General features: G+C 38.2%; 1 protein-coding gene across 18 annotated transcripts in view; it reads left to right on the plus strand.

Annotated features, from left to right (window-relative positions):
* SYNE1 (spectrin repeat containing nuclear envelope protein 1) overlaps nucleotides 1-24,738 on the plus strand; it is a 476,190-nt gene that overhangs the window by 169,658 nt on the left and 281,794 nt on the right. For all 18 annotated transcript variants that reach the window (XR_008422842.1, XM_053904367.1, XM_053904354.1 and 15 more), the window contains 13 exons: nucleotides 928-1,071; nucleotides 3,757-3,930; nucleotides 6,124-6,282; nucleotides 6,583-6,747; nucleotides 8,339-8,473; nucleotides 10,662-10,820; nucleotides 11,022-11,230; nucleotides 11,848-11,956; nucleotides 13,622-13,786; nucleotides 16,815-16,982; nucleotides 18,569-18,739; nucleotides 19,507-19,647; nucleotides 23,449-23,609. Coding sequence is in view for 17 of the 18 variants with exons in the window: in XM_053904367.1 (XP_053760342.1) it covers nucleotides 928-1,071; nucleotides 3,757-3,930; nucleotides 6,124-6,282; nucleotides 6,583-6,747; nucleotides 8,339-8,473; nucleotides 10,662-10,820; nucleotides 11,022-11,230; nucleotides 11,848-11,956; nucleotides 13,622-13,786; nucleotides 16,815-16,982; nucleotides 18,569-18,739; nucleotides 19,507-19,647; nucleotides 23,449-23,609 (2,060 nt within the window). In the remaining variant the exon portion in view is untranslated. The remainder of the gene's footprint in view (nucleotides 1-927; nucleotides 1,072-3,756; nucleotides 3,931-6,123; nucleotides 6,283-6,582; nucleotides 6,748-8,338; nucleotides 8,474-10,661; nucleotides 10,821-11,021; nucleotides 11,231-11,847; nucleotides 11,957-13,621; nucleotides 13,787-16,814; nucleotides 16,983-18,568; nucleotides 18,740-19,506; nucleotides 19,648-23,448; nucleotides 23,610-24,738) is intronic.

The following is a 24,738-nucleotide window of genomic DNA, read 5'->3' on the forward strand; positions in this document are numbered from 1 at the left end:
TACTCTAACAAATTTATTAAATGAATTGTGCTATTTGCATATTTTGAGGACCTTGCAGCTCTCAAAAATGAAGTAGTAGAAGAATACGTAATGACATGGAAAGCTTTTCTAATATACTATTGGGAAAAGCAAAAAAACAATATCCCATTTTTTTGTGTAAATATAAAAAAATGGGTGTAAGCACACAGAGGGGGAGATGTTCATGATATAGTGATGCATGTTAGCTCTGGTTAGCACTGAGTGAGAAGCCTGGATGTAACTTCAGTTTTCTTTTTCTTATTATCTCTAATTCATAAATTATCTACAATGACCGTGTGTTGCTTTTTTTAAGATAAGGTAAGTTGTATAATTGTTAAGGTCAGAGGAATTGCCCCAAATTAACATGCATTTACTTGATTTATGATGTTTACATACTACATTCACACATATATTTTGGAAGTGTAAACTTGATGCTTACTTAAGGATTTATGGTTGCTTTTAAAGGAAAGCTTTTATCTATTTTTATGTTATTTTATTTTTTTAACGTTTATTTATTTTTGAGACAGAGAGAGAGAGAGAGAGAGAGCATGAACGGGGGAGGGGCAGAGAGAGAGAGAGAGACAGAATCGGAAGCAGGCTCCAGGCTCTGAGCCATCAGCCCAGAGCCCGACGCGGGGCTCGAACCCACGGACCGTGAGATCGTGACCTGAGCTGAAGTCGGAGGCTTAACCGACTGAGCCACCCAGGCGCCCCGTATTTTTAATATGATCTTACCAATATATAACATATTAGCAAAGAAGGAAAGCAATAACTGGAATCTCCAAAAGTTTCTTACAAGTATAGGATTTCATACAGTACATATTGATTTTTGTTCAGCCTTCTGCAGAATTCTGAAATTAAAAGGAAATGTATGTTGTGGTAATGTAGCTGTTTCAATGGCTCCTGCAGGACATTGAGCAGCGGGTGCCTGTAATGGATGCTCAGTACAAGATGATTACCAAGACCGCGCACCTCATTACCAAGGAGAGCTCCCAAGAAGAAGCCAATGAAATGTTTGCAACCATGTCTGGGCTCAAAGAACAGCTAACCAAGGTGGGAAAATATGTTAATGCCAGGGGCCAACACTGCCTTCCGCGTGCCTATACCTCCTCCGGCCAACACACTCATGGGCAAAGTCTTTACCTGTTAAGAGATCATCCTTTTGTTGGTTATTGGGATTCTTGATTTAGTAACTTTGCCATTTAGGAACTTGGTCATGAAGTTTAAAAAATTAAACTATGGAGCTGATGTCAGGTAATTCCTCTGTTAATTTGGAAGTACTAGGAGGTTTATTTTCATAAAATCGATCGGTCTCTTCTGGAGAAATAAGGGGTCAGTGAAATGTCATCCAACAAAGGGGGGAGATAAGGAAAGGGAAGGAAGAGGAAGAGATCATACATTTAAATGAGAAAGAGTTCCAAAATGTACTTTTTATTGAGGTTTATTTGACTGTTCTAAGAGTATTTATGCTATTTTCTGTGTGAATAGCCCGGAACGTGGAAATTCTGCTCTCTTCAGCTCACGGAGCTCACCTTAGACCTAAGACACATACACTTGTGCCACCTGTGTACAGGGAACCGAGTGAACACTAAACACCAGCCATAAGACTTTTCTGTTCCATTGGGGGATTTTCCTTAAGAGCTTTGGAAGTTCCATTGGGATTTCTTATCTACCTGAAGTTGAGTTTTATGCAGATGGTATTGTTTGCATTTCAGTAATTAATTTTTAATAGAAGAAAGGAGGTAGTATAAATGAAGAGGAAAATGTTGTGATGAAGAATTGAGAAACAGAGGAAAAGACAGCAGAAAAACCTGTAATTTAGGAGAGAACAAGCAGAAGGAGAATAACCCACATGAAGTCAGTAGTGGGCAATTAATGAAAAGAGGAATAAATGAGATAAGTGGAAAAAGGAAGAATCATGGTATTGAAAAAAAGAGAACACTTCATTTGCCAAACTGACATATATTAGAATGTTAATTTGTAATTCTTTTTATTTTTAACATTCAAGTTAAATGTCATCTGTAAATATTGGGTACAATTCAAAGTCAACGTTACTGATTTGATAACCTTCAAACAGCTTTCAGAGCCATATCTTGGGCTTGCACATCTTAGCCGAGGCCAACCAAGTTTAATGATTTAAGGTGACCTGTGAGAAAGCAGATTCCACCTTTGAGCACATCTAAGTCATTCTGCTTTTTTAAGCTACTGCTTCAGTTGTAGGATCTTAGTAAGTTTTCAGCTGTATCTAGGAAAGATTTATAAAGCACACTGACTTTTAATTTATTTTTATTTATTTTGATGTTTATTTACTTATTCTGAGAGAGAGAGACAGAGAGAGAGAGAGAACGTGAGCAAGGGAGAGAGAGGATCCCAAGTAGGCTCTGTGCTGTCAGTGCAAAGCCCAACATGGGGCTCTGTCTTATAAACCGTGATATCGTGACCTGAGCCAAAATCAAGAGTCAGATACTTAACCAACTGAGCCACCTAGGCACCCAGAAACCAACTGATTTTTATACGTGTTAGCAGACTCTCTTTTGTTCAGAATCATTTTAGAAAAACCTTGTTGCAGTAGATTGGTAGCTTACTTTTGGTGAGTTTACCCTTTAGGCAGTGTGTCCGAGAGCATGAGAATATTCATAATTTAAGAAAAAAGAGAATGGTCTATTAACAAGTATTCCATTTCCTTTCGTTGGTTCCCAAAAGTATGAATAATATTTTGGGAGCAATTCTAAGTAAAATGAGTGGGGACAGGAAGTTCTTGAGAACTACTTGATCCTGCATTCCAACATGAAGGTGTTAAGACAGAAACTTTATGGATCTCTTGATCTCCAGGAACGTATGGCCTCATCGTGAAGATCAAGCTGATATTAATACAAGTGTAGGGGCACCTGGGTGTCTCAGTGGTTGAGGGTCCGACTCTTGATTTTGGCTCAGGTCATGATCCCAGGGTCATGGGATGGAACCCCGTGTTGGGCTCTGCGCTGAGCATTGAGCTTGCTTGGGATTCTCTCTCCCCTGCTTGCACGCTCTCTTTCTCTCTTTAAAAAAAAAAAGGGCAATACAAGGGTATAAAGTAGCAGCATTTTTTAAAAGACAAGTGACAGATGAGGCTGGGTCAGTTCAGACTAGGGAGACATCCCCTGGCTTGGGAACCTTTGTAAATAAACTGGTACATGACTTGTGCGCTTGGGGTGAGTGAGATGATCGGCAGAGGGTCGTGACACATATTTCTGGGGGAGGTAGGGAAGCACAAGGCCTGTCTGGGAAGAATGAGTCAGCAAAGTTACAGGTCTGTCCGGAGTTTAGGGTTCAAGTTGTAGAGACCTTGAAAATAAAGTTGGAAAGTCAGTCTAGATAACGTAATTCGTAACGATCTCAGGTCAGGTTTTGAGGCCGAAATGAAGATCAGTTTACACAGTTTATGAGGGAGAATTCGATGCCATCTGGCTCACTAACAGCCTCGTTTAGATGGGAGGGTGCCATCCAGATGGACGCTTTAGATGAATCTTCCTGGGAAAATTCTGTGGCATTTATTTGTCTCAGTGATTGAGTAGTATCGTGTTTTTGTATCAAAATGTAACAGTACAAAGGAAATATCATTAGAGAAGAGTCTTTGGAGATCTGCAAGCACCGAATGACAGCTTCGCTGAAGAAAATGTTCTCAGAGGTGTGAACAGTGCCCTGAGCTTGTGGTACTTAGCGGCGTTTGACGGAATTTTTGTTTTTGTCTTTTCAAAGGTCAAAGAATGTTGCCCTCCACTCCTTTATGAGTCTCAGCAGCTGTTGATCCCATTGGAAGAACTGGAAAAGCAGATGACGTTCTTTTATGACTCGCTTGCGAAAATCCATGAAATTATGGCAGTTCTCGAGCGTGAAGCACAATCCAGTGCCCTTTTTAAACAGAAACATCAGGTAAGGAAAAGTCCCCGTGAGGAGACATGGTTATTTTTAAAGCGTGTGTAATGGGACTGAGGTGGTGCCCACAGTGGCAGGAATTCAGTTAGGACAGGAGACATTTTTCTAGAGTAGCGCTGGCAACTCAAAACAAAAATACACATCTTGTCCAAAGATGAAAACCCTGTCCACTAAAGATAAAATAAAATGTATCTATCTATGTAAATTTACATAGAGATAAAATTTTTATAACCAAATTAAAAATTTTATGTATTTAGATATATATAAAAGTAAACAGCTGCATTCTATTTCTACCCGGTGTCTATAATCTATGTCTTTTTTAAATCTTTTTTTTTTAATGCTCATTTATTTTTGAGAGAGGGCGACAGAATATAAGAAGGGAAGAGACAGAGAGAGAGGGAGACACAGAATCCGAAGCAGGTTCCAGGCGCTGAGCTTTCAGCCCAGAGCCTGATGCGGGGCTCGAACTCACAAACTGTGAGATCATGACCTGAGCTGAAATAGGACGCTTAACCAACTGAGGCACCCAGGTGTCCCTATAATCTGTGTCTTAAGAGATCTTTTCTTTGCCTCTGAGATTATACAATCATAAAGTTCTGGGAATGTGTTTGGAATGATAATTATTTTTCTTTGTCTCAGTTTTAGTAAGCAGATCTCTCTGCAGAACAGCTTCCCTCTCTTGAAGTTAATTGACTTGTTTAGGTGGTTTATTACAAATGACCCCATCCATCAGAGGAGGGTGAAACTTAACGGGCAAAAGGTTTGCCACTGCCTTCATTGAAAAAGATTCCTGGAAGGAAGGCAGCATCACTTAGTAGAAAGAGCCAAGAGTATCTGAAGTGTCATATAGATATTCGGATCATAGATCTGATGTAACAAATTACAAAGCCTTGATTAGCTTTTATGCTTAAAATGCAGGTAATAATACCTAGTTGAGAGCTTATTGTGAAGATTACATTAGATATTCTATAATGTACTTAGCACACAGTGGCACATAATACGTACTCTATAACTAGTTATTATTATTATTATTATTATTATTGATAATAGAGCCATGATGATTATACCACCAAACCCTGTTCTAGTGGGCTCTCATCCTATTGGATAAAGATTGTCTCTCACTTTGAGTCAGGTTGCCGTGTCTCACATTCTCAAATCACTATACATTGCCATCAAAGAATCCTTCCACAATTAAAATAACATTTGATATTTTAGTAATAATAATACTAATAATATTTAATAATATCTTTGTTAACATATGTTACTCTCTGACCTCCTAAATCTTCAAAAGGAAAAAGTGTGTCCTTATTCCATTTTGCCAAAACAAAACAAAACCCTTGGTCTTAATATTTGCATCTGGATTCCCAAAACCGGTATCCAAATGAGCAGTTTGAAATACTTTTCCAAAGCAGTTGAGGATGTCAAAATGCAAATAGTGTGGTGGCTTCAAGTCAAAAAGTGACTGTTGGCCTTTGACTGGGCTAATTTCCATGCATCTATCAACTGTAGAAACCACTATGATGCCAGGTTACGAAGCAGAGGTGGAAAGCCCTGGGTCACCATGGCTTCTCATCCGGTGACTGTGTGACACCTACATGTCCTCCCACACCCACCAGGCTGTTGCCTTTTGTGGTTAGGGTCTGGGGTCCCTCGTTTTGTTAATGAAAGGTTGACTGACAGCTTGCGAACCTTAGGAATTCAAATGTGCCTTTTGGGATACACAAATGATATATAATTTGCTGCAGCTCTTTCAGTAAAGTATAATGTGCATGGGTGTTAAATTTATTTAGTCAGATTAAAACCTAGTATGTAGATTAATTTTGTGATTGTTCTCTCAGTAAACCAAAGGCCTATGAGTTGGATGGACAAAGCAGGCGCTAGAGAAATAACAACTTTGATGCCCTTTCATTTTCTTAATGGTAATAGCACAGGCATGAAATATATAAAAAAATCTCGAAAAGCTCAATGTGACATTTAAATGCCTTATATAAAAAGCACTGACTTCGGTGATTGCTTCAAATTGAGCTCTTCTGAAAAGAAACACTTCTCTGTACTTTTGATTTTACTTATAGCTGACTAAAAGCCTAAAAGCTATATAATGTTGTTCTTATTGTTTTGTAATGGTTCCTCTCTTTCCTTCTTTTTCTCACTGTTTTAAATACTATTGTTGTGGGTTTCCTTTCCCTGTAGGAACTGTCAGCTTGTCAAGAGAGCTGTAAGAAAACCATGACGCAAATTGAGAAAGGCAGTCAAAATGTTCAAAAGTTCGTGACCTTGAGCAGTGTGTTAAAGCATTTTGATCAGACGAAGCTGCACAGGCAGATTGCAGATGCCCATGGTGCTTTCCAGGTAAGCTCTCTCTGTGCTATAGAGACACGAGCCAGGGAAAAATACAAGGAATGAGGACATCTAACCATCACGTGTCATGCTTCCACTCTTGCTAAATGTCTTGCCTACTGAGGTTTGGAACCAATCATTTTACTTGTTTTCTTAATATTCATCAATGTTAAAAAGGAGTTGATTACTCTCATAATGAAATGTATTCCTTCCAAGTGTTTTTTTTTTTTTTAAGAAACAATACTCTTTAACAAAATGATGCTTTCAGTAATCCGGAAGCAGCATCACATTATGATTATTTTTTAAATCAAGAATATGGTGAAGAAAATTGGAGACTGGAAGAAACATGTGGAAACCAATAGTCGCTTGATGAAGAAATTTGAAGAGTCTCGAGCAGAGTTGGAGAAGGTGCTACGGATCGCTCAGGAGGGCCTGGAGGAAAAGGGGAACCCTGAAGACCTCCTGAAGAAACATACAGTGAGTTTATCCTTCATGGGGCACTTGAGCTGAGGACACGGACAAGTGGTCTTGGGTGAAAAGTAAAAAGTGTGCTCCGATCTAATACTGAGTGTTTGAGGAGAACAGGGAAGAAGAGGTGAGTTAAGGAGGCAGAAACATTTTAGGTTATGAGATCTAAAGAAAAGGGCAGCAGCAAAAAGAACTTCAAGGGCAGCTGATGAGCAGCATTATAATTGGCCATTCCTAAGTCCCTGAGGGAGTAGAGAGTTACAGGATATAGAATTCAGGCTCTCCAAATGACTATTGATTGCTAGGTGAGAAATGTTTATGTAACCAACATAACTGTTTTTAAGAGACAATTTTAGGTGGATGGCTAAGTCTCTGTGCTCATTTCATATGGAAGTATGAACACCACGTGCCTTGAAGTTTGGTAGCTGATCCACAGCTTGTCCTATCGTGAAGCCATCTTCCTGTTAATCATACTCATTTAAATCATTTCAGTATTAAAAATGTTAGTGATCAACGCCAAGTGGAGATGATGGCCCCTCTGAGAACATGTACTTTGAGTTATTTCATCCCTGAAATTCCAGTGGATATTTGTATGAACCACACTACCGCATGATGACTGCAATATATTTGTGACGCGGCTGACTGTGATGTCGGTGACCAGCCAGCATCTCCTTCAGTTTAGACGCGTGGTGCCGTGTGGCACTTTCTGGTTTGAACCACTGTTGTTTCAAAATATCTCCGCGGATGTACTCCTGAGTCTGTGTGAGACTTGGTCATGCGTCAATGTGCACACGTGTTGTATTTATCTGCATGGTGTGCCATATATTTATGCATGCACTGGGTGCTTAAGCAAAGGGCACTTATTTTCTCACAGTTTGGGTTTGGTGAGGACTCTCTTCCTGGCTTGTAGATGGTCATTGTCACTTTCTTCTCGTAAGACGGAGATAAATAGGGAGCAAGATCTTTGATGTCTCTTCTTATAAGGGCACTAATTCCATCATGAGGGACCCACCCTCATGACCTCATCTCATCACCCCGTAGGCCTCATCTCCAAATTTCATTACACTGGGGGTTAGGGATTCAACACAGGAATTTGGCAGACGTCGGTGGGCACAGTTCTGTCCGTAGCCTGTGGGGTCGTGTGTTTTCGCCTGGATGTGGATGGAAATGGCTCATAATGAACCAGCAGGGCCTGAAACACATTGCAGCTAGGGTGTGAGGAATTGCAAGGCTAAACACTAGTTTCTGTTCTGCTCTTCTGACTTTACCAGAGAGGAATGAAAACTCTATTATAGGGAATCAAGGTGTTCGGCCCCTTGGCCTTCCAGAATATTCTACCAAATTTGAAAACTGCAAAGGTATTTCTTTCTAAAAAATGAAAAGTACTAGTTGAATTTCAGATGTGGTGGCTTCTGACTCATAACTATAGATAATTATAGTTCATTCCTTAAAAAAAAAAATCATAGTTGCCAGGAAGGTTTAAAGAGGGCACTGGCTGGCTAACGGGCTCATTTTGAGGCGTGACTGCCTGACTGTATGGTGTGTAGATGCTGCCTTTTATTCTGTCTGACACTCGTAACCACTTCCCCCTCCACGCCAGGAATTTTTCAGTCAGCTGGATCAGAGAGTGCTCAATGCTTTCCTGAAAGCTTGCGACGAGCTCACTGACATCCTCCCTGAACAGGAACAGCAGGGCCTGCAGGAAGCTGTTAGGAAGCTCCATAAACAGTGGAAGGTGAGTCAGGACATAATGGACGCACGGACATAAGTACGTATCATGCATGATGGGACAGAGCATGAGGGGATTAAGGTTCGATTGTAAGAGAAATGTAGAAAGTCATGGAAGGTCACCATAGTTACTTCTCCCACTGAAAAAACTGAACTTGAATAAACCATGATAAAGTATGAGAAAATTTTGTTTTTCTCATTTTTTTAGTAGCATCAATTTTATCATATTACTTAAGAGCACTCTTTTTCTTTTCCTGCGTAGGTTTGGGGATAGGAATGGCAAGGGCATTTAACTTACTCAGCAACATCAGTAAACCCACTTAAATAAATTATGTTAGAGATGCTATAATAACATTTTGCTGTTTTCAAGGATTTTACCATCTGGTTTAGATTGTTATGACCTCAGAAATGTAAATATGAACATTTATTAGTTAAGGACTCAGCAATGAACATAGCATGATCCATTTCCCCAAAGAGCTTCGAGTCCAGTGGGGAAGATAATTAGTTGCAGATAATGAAAGTACAATATATACTAAGTCCCCAAAAGTGTAAGTAATACATATGAAAGCTTTTGTAGAGAGAAGTGGGCCTACTTGGGGAGTGGAAAGGAGTGAATCAAGTAACTAGTTTTGAGCTAGGATTTTACAGAAGAAGCAGGGGTCTGGGGTACATGGGAGGGAGGAGTAACAGGAACTGGAAGAGAGAGAGAGAGCAGGAGAGAAAGCACAGAAGTTGGGGATGTAGGGATCCACTTGGCGTGTCTAACCTGAGTGCCCCACACTGGACTCATCACATGGAAGTCGATTTCAGAATCGAAGGCTGTCTTCCCCAGCCTGGAGAAAACCTACTCTAGCAACAGGTTGACCACTGCTATCACGAGGTCACAGGGAGTGGCGAACTTCATGTGTGTTATATGAAGAAGTCACGGGGTCTGAAAGATAGGCAACCAAAACACTTTCCATCAGGTTTTGTGAATCTCTGGATTTTTTTTTTTTTCTCCATCTCAGTAACATAGGCTATAAAATCAGCTCTGTGCATAGGAAAAACTCAGTTAAGGACAAAATTTTTTACTTGCTAAATTTGAAAATTAAAAAATCCTTAAACCCAAGTTTTCTAATACGTCTTTAAAACTTAAAATATCATAAATGTATTATAGAATAGAGATTCTAAATGAAAGCTGTATTTCTTTTATACACACACACATTCACAACATTAAGCTCTCTAGGATATAATCTGGTCTAGTCTTTCCATAGCCCCAGATCATCTTTCTCATCAGTTATCTTAGTATTTTATTTTAAAAGTAACCTTTTAAATACCATAGGATAGGGTTACCTGGGCGGCTCAGTCAGTTAAGTGTCCGACTTCACCTCAGGTCATGATCTCAAGGTCCGTGGGTTCAAGCCCTGCGTCAGGTTCTGTGCTGACAGCTCAGAGCCTGGAGCCTGCTTCGGATCCTGTGTCCCCCTCTCTCTGTGCCCCTCCCCTGCTTGTGCTCTGTCTCTCAAAAATAAATAAACATTAAAAAAATTTATAAATACCATAGGATACAAGTTAGCTAAAACTAATAATTGTAAGCCTGAAGGTAATCATATAGCTTATTCTTATGTCAGAAAGAACATAAAACATTTCATGTTGCTTGCGTGCTGGATGCCCTGTTTACTTGAGGAATGCTCTAAGGAAAGAGACATGGCAGGTAGTCACAGGTGTGACTGTGGGCTGTTTCACCCTCGCACTTTTATTAATAAAAGTTTTCTTATCTTCGCCTTTTGTGTAGTGAGTGTAATATAGGTTCTTCCTATCTCACAGGGTCATTGACAGAATTAAAAAAGACATATGCTGGGGAGAGGGTATATGGACTCAGGGCATGATTTAAATTTAGATTCAAATCTAGCTTTTCTACTTACCCCTGAGCCTCAGTGGTCGACCTGTAAAATAGAAATATTAATATTGTGTGAGGCTGTTGTAAAAGTTAAATAGAATAATCCCTGTGAAACATGTGCCCCCCCAGGCAGAAGATATTCATTGCGGTCCCAATACTTACTTGGAAGTGTACAAAGCACAACGGCAGGTGCAGACGATAGTGATTAAATCACATCGGACCCCAAGGGAATATTTTATGGTTTTTGCCACTTCAGTTGAAAATGTGTGTAATCAGAAATGGTATCATATTTTAAAAATATTCCTATGGGATGTAGGACCTTCAAGGAGAAGCCCCATATCATTTGCTTCATCTGAAGATTGATGTGGAGAAGAATAGATTCCTAGCTTCTGTAGAAGAATGCAGAACTGAGCTGGATCGAGAGATCACGCTGGTGCCCCAGGAAGGCAGTGAAAAGATTATTAAGGAGCACAGGGTACGTCTCACACACCCCACGCGCGGGCACGCCAAGTCACATTGTCACCTAAAGGATACAGCCGGTACTTTGGTTTGGGTCTGGAAACACGAAATAGCTTAATTACTTTATACAAGTAGACTAAATGGGAATCTTCTATGAAAATAGGAAAGTACTGTGTGGATCCTCACAGGGATTATATAAACGTTTATTGCTCATTAGATTTTCTTCAGTGACAAAGGTCCTCATCATCTTTGTGAGAAAAGGTTACAGCTTATTGAAGAACTGTGTCTGAAACTCCCCGTCCGGGACCCAGTAAGGAACACACCTGAAACCTGTCACGTGACTCTCAAAGAGCTCAGAGCTGCCATTGACACCACCTACATGAAGCTCGTGGAAGACCAGGACAAGTGGAAGGACTACACTAGAAGGTAGTTGTGGAACTCTTTCTGGAGGCGGATCTGACCTGTCCTAATACTGTTGATTCCTCGATCATTGCAAAACAAGTAATGATGCGTGTTTTGTCTTCAGCAATAAAGAAAATCAAATCGTGCGATCTTGCCCAGGCTCTTATATAAAAATGCTTCATTTAATAAAAATGGGTGTCAGTCAGAAACAGAGTGAAGCACTTTATTTGTGAGTGACCCAGACGTTATCTCTCTGAAGCGAATTTGCAGTTCCTTGCTCCCCGGTTCCCTCATAGTACTAGAGGGGGGCCTCTGCCTCTGGGTTTCTGTCTCCATCTGCTGGAGACAGAAGAGGCCAGACCTCAGGTGCTTCCTTCCTCCACGTGCTCAGGCGCTGGGACACATTGTTTTCCTTAGCTGAACTCCATCTACTCTGCCTTCTCTTTCCTCCTATGTGAAAAGTGCCCAGAGGCACCCCTGCCCCAAGCTTCATGGTAAAGGAACAGTTCCTAGAAAAGTTGTTACTTGACTTGCTAATCAGTTGATGGTTCAACTTCCATGAATAAAGTCAAAAGAGAAAATGTATTTTAACCACTGGGATATTTTCTCCCTTTAATAAGAAGATACTTGTGTTATTTCAGAATATCTGAGTTCTCATCTTGGATATCTGCAAAGGAGACACAATTGAAAGGGTTTAAGAATGAGCCCATCGATACCGCCAACCATGGAGAGATTAAACATGCCGTAGAGGTTAGTTCTGGGCCATATTTTGTGACTGGAAAATTTTCACTAATAAGAAAATTAATGGTAGACAAATGATATATTTTTTTTCTTTCTGTAAAAAAATTAAGTTCTCAAAAACTGTCTTAAAAAGAAGTCTCCTCATGTTACTGTAGAGAAGAAGTATGGAGGATTTTCTATTGAATTGTTGTTAGCTTTGAGACTTAGTCATACTCAGGGGTACCTCTAATACATCTTTAGCTAATGGGAAATCTTGAGAGGAAAATTGCATGCGTGGGCACATAACACAGCAGAGATTTAAGAATTGTCGCGGAAAAACAAGAACGCTATAGGTTTTTATACATTTTCAGCCATTCAAAAGGCAGCTCACAGAATGAGGGAATTGGGCAAGGTCTCTAAGCATCATTTCCCATGTCACCTTCAGTCTGGATCGGATCAGCTCTGTGAGCGTGGGTACAGCCTGATAAACGGAGCCAGCGGACAGAACCTCAAGCCTGAACCCAGTTCGCATCCTGTGAATGACCACAGCAACCTCCTCCTTCTTAGCATGGCCTATTCTGTCTTATGGGCACACGCCATTGTGAAAATCCTTATCTTTCAGCATTTTGAGCTCATGCAATCACACAATAGCTGTTAATGAGAACGTGTTTCCTTTCTATTCCTATCTTCTGAGGTCCATGTTTTTCTAGTAAATTTATAATCCCTGTAAATGCTAGAGATCCTCAATAATGTCATGCTCTACCTATAGGAGGATATCTATATTTGTCATTGGTTGCTATTATATAGTACCAAAAAAAAATTCACATCTTAGAATGAAGAGATCACTTGGTTGTGGAACTAGTCATTTTCTGTTTGCGTGAATGTGCCCTGGAAGGTCCTCTGTAGCAGCACCTTGGGTTTCCTCATGCACCCGGAGCGTGTGTAGGAGGGAGAGGCTTCCCAGATCATCCCTCCCACGGTTCCCAGACCTTACAAGGGCCGAGGCTCCAGAATATTTCTGGCCTTGTCCTGGCCAGTAAACCCTCCCTTCCTGGATTAGAGCTGTGCTCCTATTTGCACATCCTACTATCTGGAGAACTGACTTCAATAAAGTCACAAAAATGAGGCATAAAATCTAAGTCAGTTAAGTTAAAATCAATTTTTAGGGCATCCATAATAATATTCAACAACTAAACTCTTCAAACAAAAAGAAATCAGCTCATTAAAAAAAGGGCTCTTTCAACCTTTTTTTTTCTTTTTCTAAAAATACCATATTCCTTCCAGAAAATATCCATATTTCCTATCCAGAAAATAAGATAATATATAATTTCCAATTTTGGTATCACATATTTTTCTATAGTACTTTTAGAAGCATTTTTATTTGTGATCAAAGGAATATCTATAGATATATGACCATCTAGTTATGAACTAAGCATCTAGTTAACTTTTTGTTATGAGAGGTTTGATTTTACATATCAGGTTTTGACATTGGGAAAGTTTTTTTTTTTTTGTTTTTTGTTTTCCTAGCACTTTAGAGACTTTCCTTAAAGATGTAAACGAAAAGTGAAATCAGCAGGCACTCTACTGATGAACAAATGCCTGGTTCTCCTACCTCCACCGTATGAACTTTCTTAGGCTGAGTCCTTTCTTGATTCACAATGTATTTTGCTCATCAAAACTGTTCTTTCATTCCAGGAGATCAGAAATGGTGTTACCATAAAGGGCGAGACTCTCAACTGGCTGAAATCCAGGCTTAAAATTTTAATTGAAGTTTCTTCTGAGAATGAAGCCCAAAAGCAAGGAGATGAGTTGGCAAAATTATCTAGTTCTTTCAAGGCTCTCATAGCTTTGTTGTCAGAGGTATACCATTTACTCATACTCTAAATAGACAGTTATGGGTGAGAAATCTGGAAGGCTCTTTTACTTTGGGTTGTGGTTTAAGAAGTAATTATATAAAGAAAGTATAGTTGAAACACAGTAGTGAAGATACTTATTCATATGAAGATTGGTGGGGAAGATGTTTGAATTACGGTTGGTGTCATTCTTGGATATGTTAATTCAGAATAATAACCTGTATCTAAAGTATAAAGCTTATCAGATCCACACTTCTTACTCTTACTAAAAGCGTTGGTTCATGGTCAGTTGAAGCTATATTATAGAGGTTAGGTACACAGGCTTGGGAATTCAACAAACCCAAGGTTAGAATTTAACTCTGATAGTCTGCTTCCTATGTAATCTTGACCTTGTCATTTAACATTTCTGGGCCTTGATTTTCTTTCTTATAAAACCTACTAGTGCCGGGGCGCCTGGGTGGCTCAGTCGGTTAAGCATCTGACTTCGGCTCAGGTCATGATCTCGCGGTCCGTGAGTTCGAGCCCCACATCAGGCTCTGTGCTGACAGCTCAGAGCCTGGAGCCTGTTTCTGATTCTGTGTCTCCCTCTCTCTCTGACCCTCCCCCGTTCATGCTGTCTCTCCCTGTCTCAAAAATAAATAAACGTTAAAAAAAATTTAAAAAATAAAAAAAATAAAAAATAAAACCTACTAGTGCCTATACTATATTATAGCACCTGTACTAAGTGCCTGATGGTAAATGCTTAATAACCGATAGTTGATAATAATAAAATATTCCATTTTAACAGACCAGTAAAATCTATTTTATGCAAGACCTACTCATTTGAAATAACTTTTTTTTTAATGTTTATTTGAGAGAGAGCAACAGAGAGACAGAGCGTGAATGGAGGAGGGGCACAGAGAGGGGGAGACACAGAATTTGAAGCAGGCTCCAGGCTCTGAGCTATCAGCACAGAGGCTGATGCAGGTCTCAAATTCACAGACTGCAAGATCATGAGCTGAGCTGAAGTCAATGCTCAACCGACTGAGCCACCCAGGCGTCCCAAGAGCTACTCATTTTAAACTTCTTATTAATACGTTTCAGTGTTTATATTCCTCTGTGGATTAAAATACACAAACCTATCTCCTTCATTTCTGGTAGGGCCCTTTCTACCCTCAGCAAGAACATTTTCACTGACCAGATTGCCATGCAAGTCTAATGAGTTTGTGCACGCGAAGATAATGTAAGAATGGAAAGTTGAATAGACTGTTACTATTATTTCTTAAAGTCATTTATAAACTTGCATGGAAAAATGATCATCTGGATGACTTAAAGTTCCCTGATTCTAAAGATTTGGAATTCTCTGTAGATGTCCTTAATCTAACAGTTTGATCAACTAACCTTTTATATTTTCAATGCATGTAGATCTGTTTGAGACTCTAGCAGTGAATTTTCGTAAGCTCAAAATACTCTGAACTGCATGTGATTTTAGTTTTATGTGAAAATTTTGATATTATGTGTCAGTTTTCTTAAGAATTTTTGACTAATTGAAAATAGTGATAGCATTAGTCAAATTTTGGAACATGAGTTATTTCAATCCTTTTGATAACCATCTTTCATGGCAATAGTCTAGTTGGTGCCGCTGCCATACTTTAAGTAAAATTCTGACATCATTCTTCTCTATTCTTTCTTTGATAAAGAAGCTGGTAAAGGCAAAAATAATGGTTACAGTTTTAAAAAATAAATATATGTGCCAGTGATCTTTGATCCAAGACCTAACAAATAGTTTTAGTTACATCGATAGGTGAGTTTATATTTTGTTCCACCCACCCACACACACATAAAACACTTTGGCAGCCTTTAAAATTAGAAATTATCAGTCTCCTTAACACTTTACCAAGCCCATTTATTTACTGTATCCTCTAAGTACTCTCATGACATTGCCCATGGGACTTGTAGCAAAAATCTATCTCTAACAAATAGACACATTAATACTTTGCACACTCATCTACCTTAAACTTCTGCATAGTTTATACTCATACCTTTATATGTTACTTCATCACTAGTAAAAACAAAGAAAGAATAATGGAAAACATTCATGTTGTTCATGTAAAGATTTATATTAAAAGATGGATTTGACACATTCAGTGCATCCTGTGATCATCAATCCATTTAGCATTTAAATTATTGTTGAACACGAAGTGTTTGCAATTGTCCAGTGTAAGGCAAAAAAAGGCTGTGGGTAGATTGACAATATGTAATGGTGAATCACTTCTTTCCACAAGAGCTGTGATTTACTGAGATCTGAAGTTTGTGGTTTTCATGGGTCTTATTGCTTTGTTTGAAAAACAGCACACTCAGGTTACCTGGGCCAAACTCAGAGCAGAAGCAGGTCAAAGAAAAAGGTAAATTAGAGAAAGAGAAACTGAAAGCTTCTGTGGAACACAAATGGTACACAACGTGAAAATCTTAGTGAAGCTGGGGAACGACTGGCTTGGAAAAGAAAAGATGCTGGTGACACGGAACTAGAGGAAGCAGAAATTAGACAGAAGAGAAAGCTTAAAATTTAGGAAAAAGAATTCACTACATAGCCACTAAATTAGAAATTACGTTATGGTTATGTAAAAATACTGGAAGTACATTTTCAATAAATACTCTATTCTTTTCATTCCCCCCCTCCCAAACTTTTTCTGTAATTACTTTGAATAGGGTGGACTCAACTTTCTTATAATGCACTTTTATAACTTATAATTGGATTTCAGTCATGGGATTGTAATTAAAGGGATCCAGGAGATAATAGATACAATATACCCACTTTTGTTATCCTGCCTCAATTGCCAGGTTGAGTGAGCACAGAGCCCACCTCAAATGAGGCTTGCAATTCACATAAATGTCAGTTTACTAATAACTAAATAAACCTCAAAAGTATATGAAAGAATAAAAGTTAGAGATCTGTGTATATATTTTAAGTTCTTGAGATAGACTTTACATGTATTCTTAAAATCTTTAAGATTACATGGGCATCATATGAGTTACAATTTTTCATGAAAATCTAGGTTGAAAAGATGTTAAGCAACTTTGGGGACTGTGTCCAGTACAAAGAAATAGTCAAAAGTTCCCTTGGAGAGTTGATTTCTGACTCTAAAGAAGTCCAGGAGCAAGCTGAGAAGATCTTGGACACTGAAAATCTGTTTGAAGCACAGCAGTTACTTCTTCATCACCAGGTAGGACGCGCTTTATCCAAGGCACTTATGTGAAGTTCATTAGTCACTGACAGAGCCAGAGAGATCAAGGGAAATGTACGTCCACAGGATGAGGGCAAAGGGAAGGGGGTGCAGGAAGGAATCCACTTGAATGGTTAAATGAAACAAAACAAAAACTTGGTACCTCTGTTCTCTGTTCAGTATCAGCCATTTCAGAAGAGCCTGCAAGATAAATTCCTAGCCCAAGTGATTGCATGATATCAAAAAGTTCAAGGAATATTATAGAGAGAAAGTTAGTTGAGTGAGTTATGAAAACCTTCATAAAACTTGCTCACTTGTCCTTTTCGTAACAGAGAAGGAAAGGATAGAGATAAAGTGCTTCATATTTAAGATCACTATTCTTTGTCATAAGGTTCAAATCCTGCTCTTCAATTTACAACTTTGAATACATCTCTGTTTGGAAATTATAAAGCACATGAAGTACCAGACTTTTCAGAATAGTATCCTCTTATGAAGGATTAGAACTGGAAGTAAAGAAATTCTGGTACATGTATTGATAATAAACAATTTGAGCCAACTTACTTGGCAAACTCCATATAAGTAGAAGAATGATTCAAATCAAATATTTTAATAACAAAATTCTGGCTAACTTAACGTATAGCAAAATGTTAGCTAATTTTATGTATGATAATATATACACATGGAAGTTGCATTAAGAGTGTATGCATTAAGAGTGTGTGTGTGTGTGTGTGTGTGTGTGTATATATATATATATATATATATATATATATATATATATATATATACAGGTAAAACTGCAGTCTCTAGGCTTTATAGATTTATTTAATAATTATAAAAAGGCTGTGAGCACAAGAAAACATAATGCTTGGTATTACACTAGTCTCAATCATTGTAAAAGTTGTGTTTGAGTGTCAATTTAAGTCAGAGAAATGTGAGATTACAGATATTTACATTAATATTTTAAAACTGTTCACATTTCTTGGATCACATGCTTGGGTATATGCCTTTGTTTACTCTGTGAAAATTCATAAGCTATGGATTTGAGGTTTGTACATTATACTTCAATAAAAAGTTTATTTTAAAACATAGCTTTCCCGAAATATCTCGGCAGGTTTATCAATCTGAATATACCCCAGAGTTAAATGTCTTAATATCAGCATTTTTACAGCATGAATGACTTAAAAAAATTAGAGTTGAGACTTTGTGATTTGGGGCAAAAAATAATTCTTTAAGGAGAATCAGGTCAAATGAATAGTTTCACCAAATTCCTTCCGGAGGAAAGGGCCCGCCTTCTACACAAAATGTGAAATGTTTAAATTTGTCCGCAGTTAAAACACCCAAGACCAAATTAATTGTATTGTTTATCTTTAAAAACACAAAATATTTACAAATAATGTCCATTTTGATCAACATAGAGTCCCCATTGCCATTTTAACTGTTCAAGTTCACTTTTGAGATACAGTTTGGCCCCACGCTGCCGAGAGGTTTTACCTTTCTGTACCTCTGCTAGAGTGCTGGTGTTTATGTCCCTGCTTAGCCGCTCAGAGAGTAACATTTATCCCCGTCTGTTGAACAAATGCTTCCAGCAAAAGACAAAGAGGATTTCTGCGAAGAAGAGAGACGTGCAGCAGCAGATAGCACAGGCTCAGCAGGGAGGAGGTGGGATGCCCGGCCAAGTCCGGGACGAGCTGCGGAAGCTGGAGAGCACCCTGGACAGCATGGAGCACAGCAGAGAGAAGCAGGAACGCCGCATCCAGGTAGGAGACCGGTAGTCTAGGACGGTGTTAACTTCCGGGTCACAGGTGATGTCTCCTTCTAGTGGGAGCAAACGTTTGTTCCCGCCTCTGATGTTCCAGCGCCGTGTTAAGTTTTTAACCTGAGTTATCTCTCTTAATCGTCACATTAACCTTATTAGATGGGTATTAGAATTAGCACATTTTGCCCACATGGAAGCTCAAAAAGAAAGGGATTGAGGACTTTCACAAAAGTCACAGAGCCGCGATCAGTAACAAAGCCAGAATTTTAATCCACACTTGTCCGAATCCAGGAATTAACACTGGATCGTTTCACTTTTCTGTGCAGTCCAGCAGCCATATGTTTATGCTTTGTTGTGATCTTGACACTTTTAAAAAGTTTCTGAAGAGTTGCTATCTGCTCATTCACTACCCCACTCCCCTCCCTTCTCTTTCTCCCTATTATTTTTCTTTTTTTGAAAGAGACTGGGAGGCTCTCTTTTCCATTATCCCTTATCTACATTTTGAGCAATATCCTTAGATTCATAGGACTTTACAGCTGGTAGAAAACTCAGGGTGCTAGTCTACACATCCGATTTTTGTAGGTGAATTGAAACTCACAGTGAAATTCTTATAGGAGACATTAAGATCATCTTTGTTCAGCATAACCGCATGAAACATGAAGAGAGTTAACTGGAAGTTGACAGCCTAACAAATGAATGGAAATGTGAACAGTATTTTGTGACATGCTTTGATAATCCATAACATATGTTTATTTTTTTCAAATTTAGGTCACATTAAGAAAGTGGGAGCGATTTGAAACAAACAAAGAGACAGTGGTCAGATACCTTTTTCAAACAGGTTCCAGCCATGAGCGCTTTTTGAGTTTTAGCAGTTTGGAAAGTTTATCTTCAGAACTGGAACAGACAAAGGTATATCAATATGACTATGCAATCCCATGGTACTCATTATTCAGAAGAAAAGCTGTGTTTCTATTCCTTATTACTATTAATTATTATAATTATTCATGTAATCCGTACTTATTGTTGACCTTCCACTCTTCAACACACTGGTCAAGTTGCTTTGGGGAATGAAAACATAAGATTTAAACATCAAGAACTAAGAGAAAGTTTTCACTGAAATGGGAAATGGGTCGTTCCCTCACAGGTGGATACATTTAGAAAAAATCTCTCTGAAGGCAATAATATTTGTAACTGAAACTTGAAGGGCAAGTAAGACATAGAAAAGCAAAGCGTGGGACTGCAAATAAGCATTCTTCTAATGGGAAATGGCAGAAATATAACAGTGTATGGAAATTTGGTTTTAAAGCAGAAAGGCACAAGTACAATTGTAATGGAAAGTTGACCACATCACAAAGACACGTGAAGGTCTAAAGCATTACTTGCTAGGCAACATGGAGCCCTTAAAGGTTTTTAAGAAAGAGAGCCACGTGATCAGAGCCGTACTTTAGGGAGATGCATTTTTAAGCGTTTTTAAGAAAATTGAAAGGGTGTAAGACTGGTGTCATGAGATCCAATTAGAAAGTTATTGCGTGTGCGTATTAACATGGACATGAGTTAGGGTAATGGAGATGGCAGTGGTAACGGATGCAAGAGACAGAGAGTAAAGGAAAAGGTGAGGATCCCCAAGGTTCTGAACCTAACAGACGCAATGAGAGTGAGACGGGAACTTGAAGGAGTAGCTGTCAGTTGAGGAAGATGACTGACACAGTTTAGGATAGACTGAGGTTGAGGCTCCAGTGGGACATCCAACAGAGAATATTTGGTGGGTGTGCTTCATGAGATCAAGCCTATAAGCTCAAATACCTTAGATGCTCAGAGTAGACCAATAAATTGTAGGAAGCATTTAGAGAGTTGTACGGGCTCTTTCGGTCTTTTTGCACATGTTTTGGGTTAATAGAATGACTGAGTTAGTAAAGAAATGTGTTAGCCAATGTATAAGAAAGAAGACTCATGTTCATTGGTTAATAACAAGTAATCCCTGTGCTTCTTTTCTCTTACCAGAAAGGGCTTCTGTGTCTCTCATACTGCCAATTTTGTATTATTTCTTGTATCATTAACTCACTGAGGAGTTTAAAGTTCTTATAAAGCCACAGATTTTTTCAATTCTGTATTATTTTCATCAGCCATTTAAAGAGAACATCGCTTTTAATTTTAATTTTTAATTTTAATTATTTTATGTATTAAAACTATATCCGGTATCTTTTATAAATACAAACAGATTTTGGGGGTTAATTATCATGGAGGTGTTTTGCCCAGATTCCATCCAGCACTTCTGATACCCTGTGGCTCTAATCCCTTTGAATTTGTGTATCAGCGGTAGATGAAACAAGTGTAACCTTTTTAGTGTTATTATTAAAATTTTCCTTAGCCAGTAACGGTTTGGGATTGATTTAATAATGTGAGTTAACATTTACTGAATGTATGCACATGCTTGTCTAATCACTTGATGTTTATCATCTTTAATCTACAAAACAGTCCTGAGAAATAGGTATCATTTTGAGTCCTGTTGGATAAATGAGGAAATACAAGGAACAAAGGTGTTAATGATTTTGTCCAAGATCTCAGGATTACTAACTGGTAACGTTGGGAATCAAACCTCAGAGGTCTGAGTCCAGAGAATAAACCTTTAGCCACTAGATTTTTCATTGAAAAACCGAGCTACTTTACTGTCGATATGTGCTGTTACACAAACACGTCATCTAGAATAATTGTCCTCCACGTCTTTGCTCACTTGACATTGTTAATACAGCCTTCATTCCAGTCGTAGCCCTTGAGTGGTTGTGCTAAAGACCTTGAGTGCTTTCTGTCCACCAGCATGTGGTAGGGAGTTCACAGCAATACCATGTTTATTCTTCACAGCAAGGCTTTACTGATGAGGAAATGAAAATTCAGAGTTCTGTGACTCAAGATCGCATGGCTAGTGAAGGATAGAGCGTGGTTTCAACTCCAGACCTGACTGACTCCAGAGTCTGTCCTTTCCTGCTGTTTCCTACTGCCACTCATATGTTTTCTTCTTAGGACTTAGAGATAAAGCCTTATAACATTATTCTATTTTGGCTTAATTTGGTTTCAGTCAACATCGTTCTGTCCTTTGGATTCCTCCTCTGCATTGTTCTTTCCCAATGCGTAGCTCCTACAGAAGGCTCTTAGATGGAGAGCATGTAAGCATTTGCAAACATAATTCCACTTTCTCCATGATTTTTCCTGGGCTCTGGGAATCACCAGGAGGGGGAGGGATACTATTTTACAGTTCTGATTCTGTTCATGGGATTCTGAGAGATTATGATGGAATTCCCAGTCTTCACAAATGAATCTACCATGACTGTAAGTTCATGTATAACCACAGTAGATGCTTATAACCACAGAATTTAATGTGACATTAGCGAATACCAATTTTTAGGATATTATAAGTCTCTCTGCCATAAAAAGGAAGTTGTACTTACCCATTTTTATTGTCTCAAATCGCTGGGTATCTCTCTGAAGGAATGCTGATATTTCTATGAGGACTTGAAGCCTTTCAAGCATGAAGATACAATAGTATTATGTAGTAACTATCCTACATGGCATTATGTAATAATTCTAGAAGGATCTCCGTGGGAAGAGGTCGCTATTAGAAGTCTTACCTTTGAACATTATTTACATCAGATTTCTTCATTACCTATTTTGGAGGAGGGGAGTTTATGATCAAAATGAAAACCTCCTGTGAGCTTCTCTTACATGAGAAGAAATGAGACATTAGTTTTTTCACACGAGATTTTTTTCACACAAGATTATCTCTGGGATTAGCTTTGCTATTCAGTTTTCAATACATGTACCTGACAGAATTCAGGTAACAGCTCAAATTTACCAGTGCCTCAACCATATTAAATTAATTTTTGAATTGAAGTGGTTTGCTGTTAATGAAAATCAGTGTGTTAATTTTTAAACCATGTGCCACACACTTCAAAATGAAATTGCTAATAAAATGCTAACAGTAATTTGACAAGAAAACCATTACTATCTGAATTTTATATGAAAGCCTGAAAAATAATTCACCAAAGTCAAACAACTAGTAATTAGCAAATCCAGAGTTCTACTCCAGGTTTGACTGGCTCAGAACTTACCTTCTTTTCATCGCATAGTGTATGGGTATGTAGTCAATAAGATTTAACAGCATTAAGATCAGATTATCTCTCTTTTCAGGGAATTAGTTAACAAAATGTTTCTTTATGGGAAAGTATCAGTGATACACCATATTGACTCAAACAGTCTTCAGTTAAATAAATAAGTATTTATATTAATTGGCCTAGAACTCTCTTATCTCTAAGGCTGAAAAAATCAGTCACTATTGATCATTGCCTGAACGGAGCCCATAATACACTAACATATTTGTGGGTAAGTTAGTTATTATAATGCAGCTTAAATTCTAAGCAATAAACCCAAACCAGGAAACAATGGAAAACATTCTTGTGAGAATTGTTGGATAATTATGAAGGTAGATATCTGACTGTGTATATAAAATGAAAATAATTTAGTGAAGTGTCTATTCTGGCCATGATGAAAATAAGTCGGGTCTTATTGCTAAGAATATTATATTCTAATAGTCATACATGTATGAATCCATCTATCCATCCATCTATTCTGGTAGAGATTCTGCAAGAATGTGCAGTTTATTTGAGGGTAGAATTTAATAGCAGATGCCTTCCTAACAATTATATTATCTTTTACTAGGAGTTTTCTAAACGAACAGAAGGTATTGCAGTCCAGGCTGAGAATCTTGTGAAGGAAGCTTCCGAGATACCACTTGGGCCCAAGAATAAGCAGCTGCTTCAACAGCAGGCCAAGACAATCAAAGAGCAAGTCAAAAAATTAGAAGACACACTTGAAGAAGAGTATGTGCTTGACAAGTCCTAAACTTTCTTCTCTGAGATAAAGTTTCATACAGCCTTTCCTGTATATTGTATTCAAAACATTCTTTTAAAATCTCAAAGTGTCTGTGTATTTCAGCATGTTTTGAGGAAGCAACTCACAGTTCAAAAGGAAGTGTCACCAAGACAGAAAACCATCATCTATATAGTAGAGCAGAAAAAGTATGAGGGATGTGGTTTTGGCATTGCAAACTGATCTTGTTCATGAGAAAGCCATATCTATTAAATTCTGTGGCCTTCGTACAATCTCAAAAAAAGAACCAGTATTTCAGATAATTTTTTTACTGCATTATTCTGCTGTCACCAGTGAGGAAGAAGAAGAGACACTTTTGTTGTGTAAATGCTAGGCTTAACTATAGATAACACAGACCAAGTGTCTCCATCTCCAAGAAGTTTCCAGAGCTTGTTTACAATGCCTCAATATTTGAATTGTCACTGATTGATATACTATTTCCAAAACTCAACTTCAAAAATTTATTTTACTTTTAAACATTTAATATTGCCTATGGTATGCTATTATGTACAAAATAAACACACAAAAAATCTGGAGGGGGAAAAATGTGTGAAGATACGGCCAACGTTCCTCAAAATAATATGGCTGCATATTTTTATTCAAAGTTCTTTACTGGCAGATCACCAACACCTATTATTCTTAAGCTAGAGGACATAATTTCTAAGGTGAATTTTAATATGTGAAACTTGTTTTGAATACTAGTAACACCTTGAAATTAACATTGTACATCTGCCTAAACTTTAAAATTTGTTAAATAGTCTAAAGGAAATTAGGACTTAAAACTTTGAGAACTTTATTTTAAATATTATCCACCAAGTTATGGAAAAAATGAAACTTAGAGTTTGTTAGAAAAGAAGCTACTTTTATTAGAAATGCCCATTTGAATCTGTCTCATATGACAACTTGCAACATAACTTAGTTTGCATTACCTGTACTGATGAGAGCATTAGGCACATCCAGGGTATACATTTGAGACTGCAATATTATTTAATTTGACATTCAATGATGCCATTGCATTCTTCTTGATGTCTTCAAGTGCCTTTTGGTAAACAGGGAAATTCTTTCAGTTTTTTTTTTAAC

This window comes from Panthera pardus, unplaced genomic scaffold (genome assembly GCF_024362965.1).
Source record: "Panthera pardus isolate Hobbes unplaced genomic scaffold, ASM2436296v1 HiC_scaffold_17, whole genome shotgun sequence".
In the NCBI taxonomy this organism is placed as follows: domain Eukaryota; kingdom Metazoa; phylum Chordata; class Mammalia; order Carnivora; family Felidae; genus Panthera; species Panthera pardus.